This window comes from Nestor notabilis, unplaced genomic scaffold, assembly GCF_000696875.1.
Source record: "Nestor notabilis isolate BGI_N333 unplaced genomic scaffold, ASM69687v1 scaffold19287, whole genome shotgun sequence".
NCBI classification, from domain to species: domain Eukaryota; kingdom Metazoa; phylum Chordata; class Aves; order Psittaciformes; family Psittacidae; genus Nestor; species Nestor notabilis.
Genome location: NW_009938024.1, coordinates 2,460 through 2,752, shown reverse-complemented (window position 1 = coordinate 2,752; position 293 = coordinate 2,460). Strand labels below are relative to the sequence as shown.

Here is a 293-nt window from a genome sequence, read left to right as displayed (position 1 = left end):
AAAAGCCTGTATCCTCTGGCACCTTCTGCACCCTCTCTCCTGGAGGTGTGTCCCCCCATCCCTCCTTGCTGCCCCTGGGTGAGAGATGGTGTGTCCCAGGGCATTTCCAGCATCACCTTCCCATGGTACCAGGCAGGCACCTGGGATGCTTGGAGCAGGTCATGGAGCTGCCGGCTGCCCACAGCTTTCCCAGCCCCGCCGGGCTTTGCTGCTCTCCCCACGCTCTTCAAAGCAGAGGCAGCAACTCCCCAGCTGTAACACCTCTCCACCCCATAGCATCCCATCCCATTGCC

The 293-nt window shown here is 61.4% G+C and overlaps 1 protein-coding gene across 1 annotated transcript in view; it reads left to right on the top strand.

The window, feature by feature from the left end:
* The window catches only part of SLC6A7 (solute carrier family 6 (neurotransmitter transporter), member 7), a gene marked incomplete at its 5' end in the record, with an annotated part of 6,380 nt that overhangs the window by 5,815 nt on the left and 272 nt on the right, over nt 1–293 (top strand). Inside the window, one exon of the mRNA XM_010019122.1 lies at nt 46–125. Within this exon, the coding sequence (XP_010017424.1) occupies nt 46–125 (80 nt within the window). The remainder of the gene's footprint in view (nt 1–45; nt 126–293) is intronic.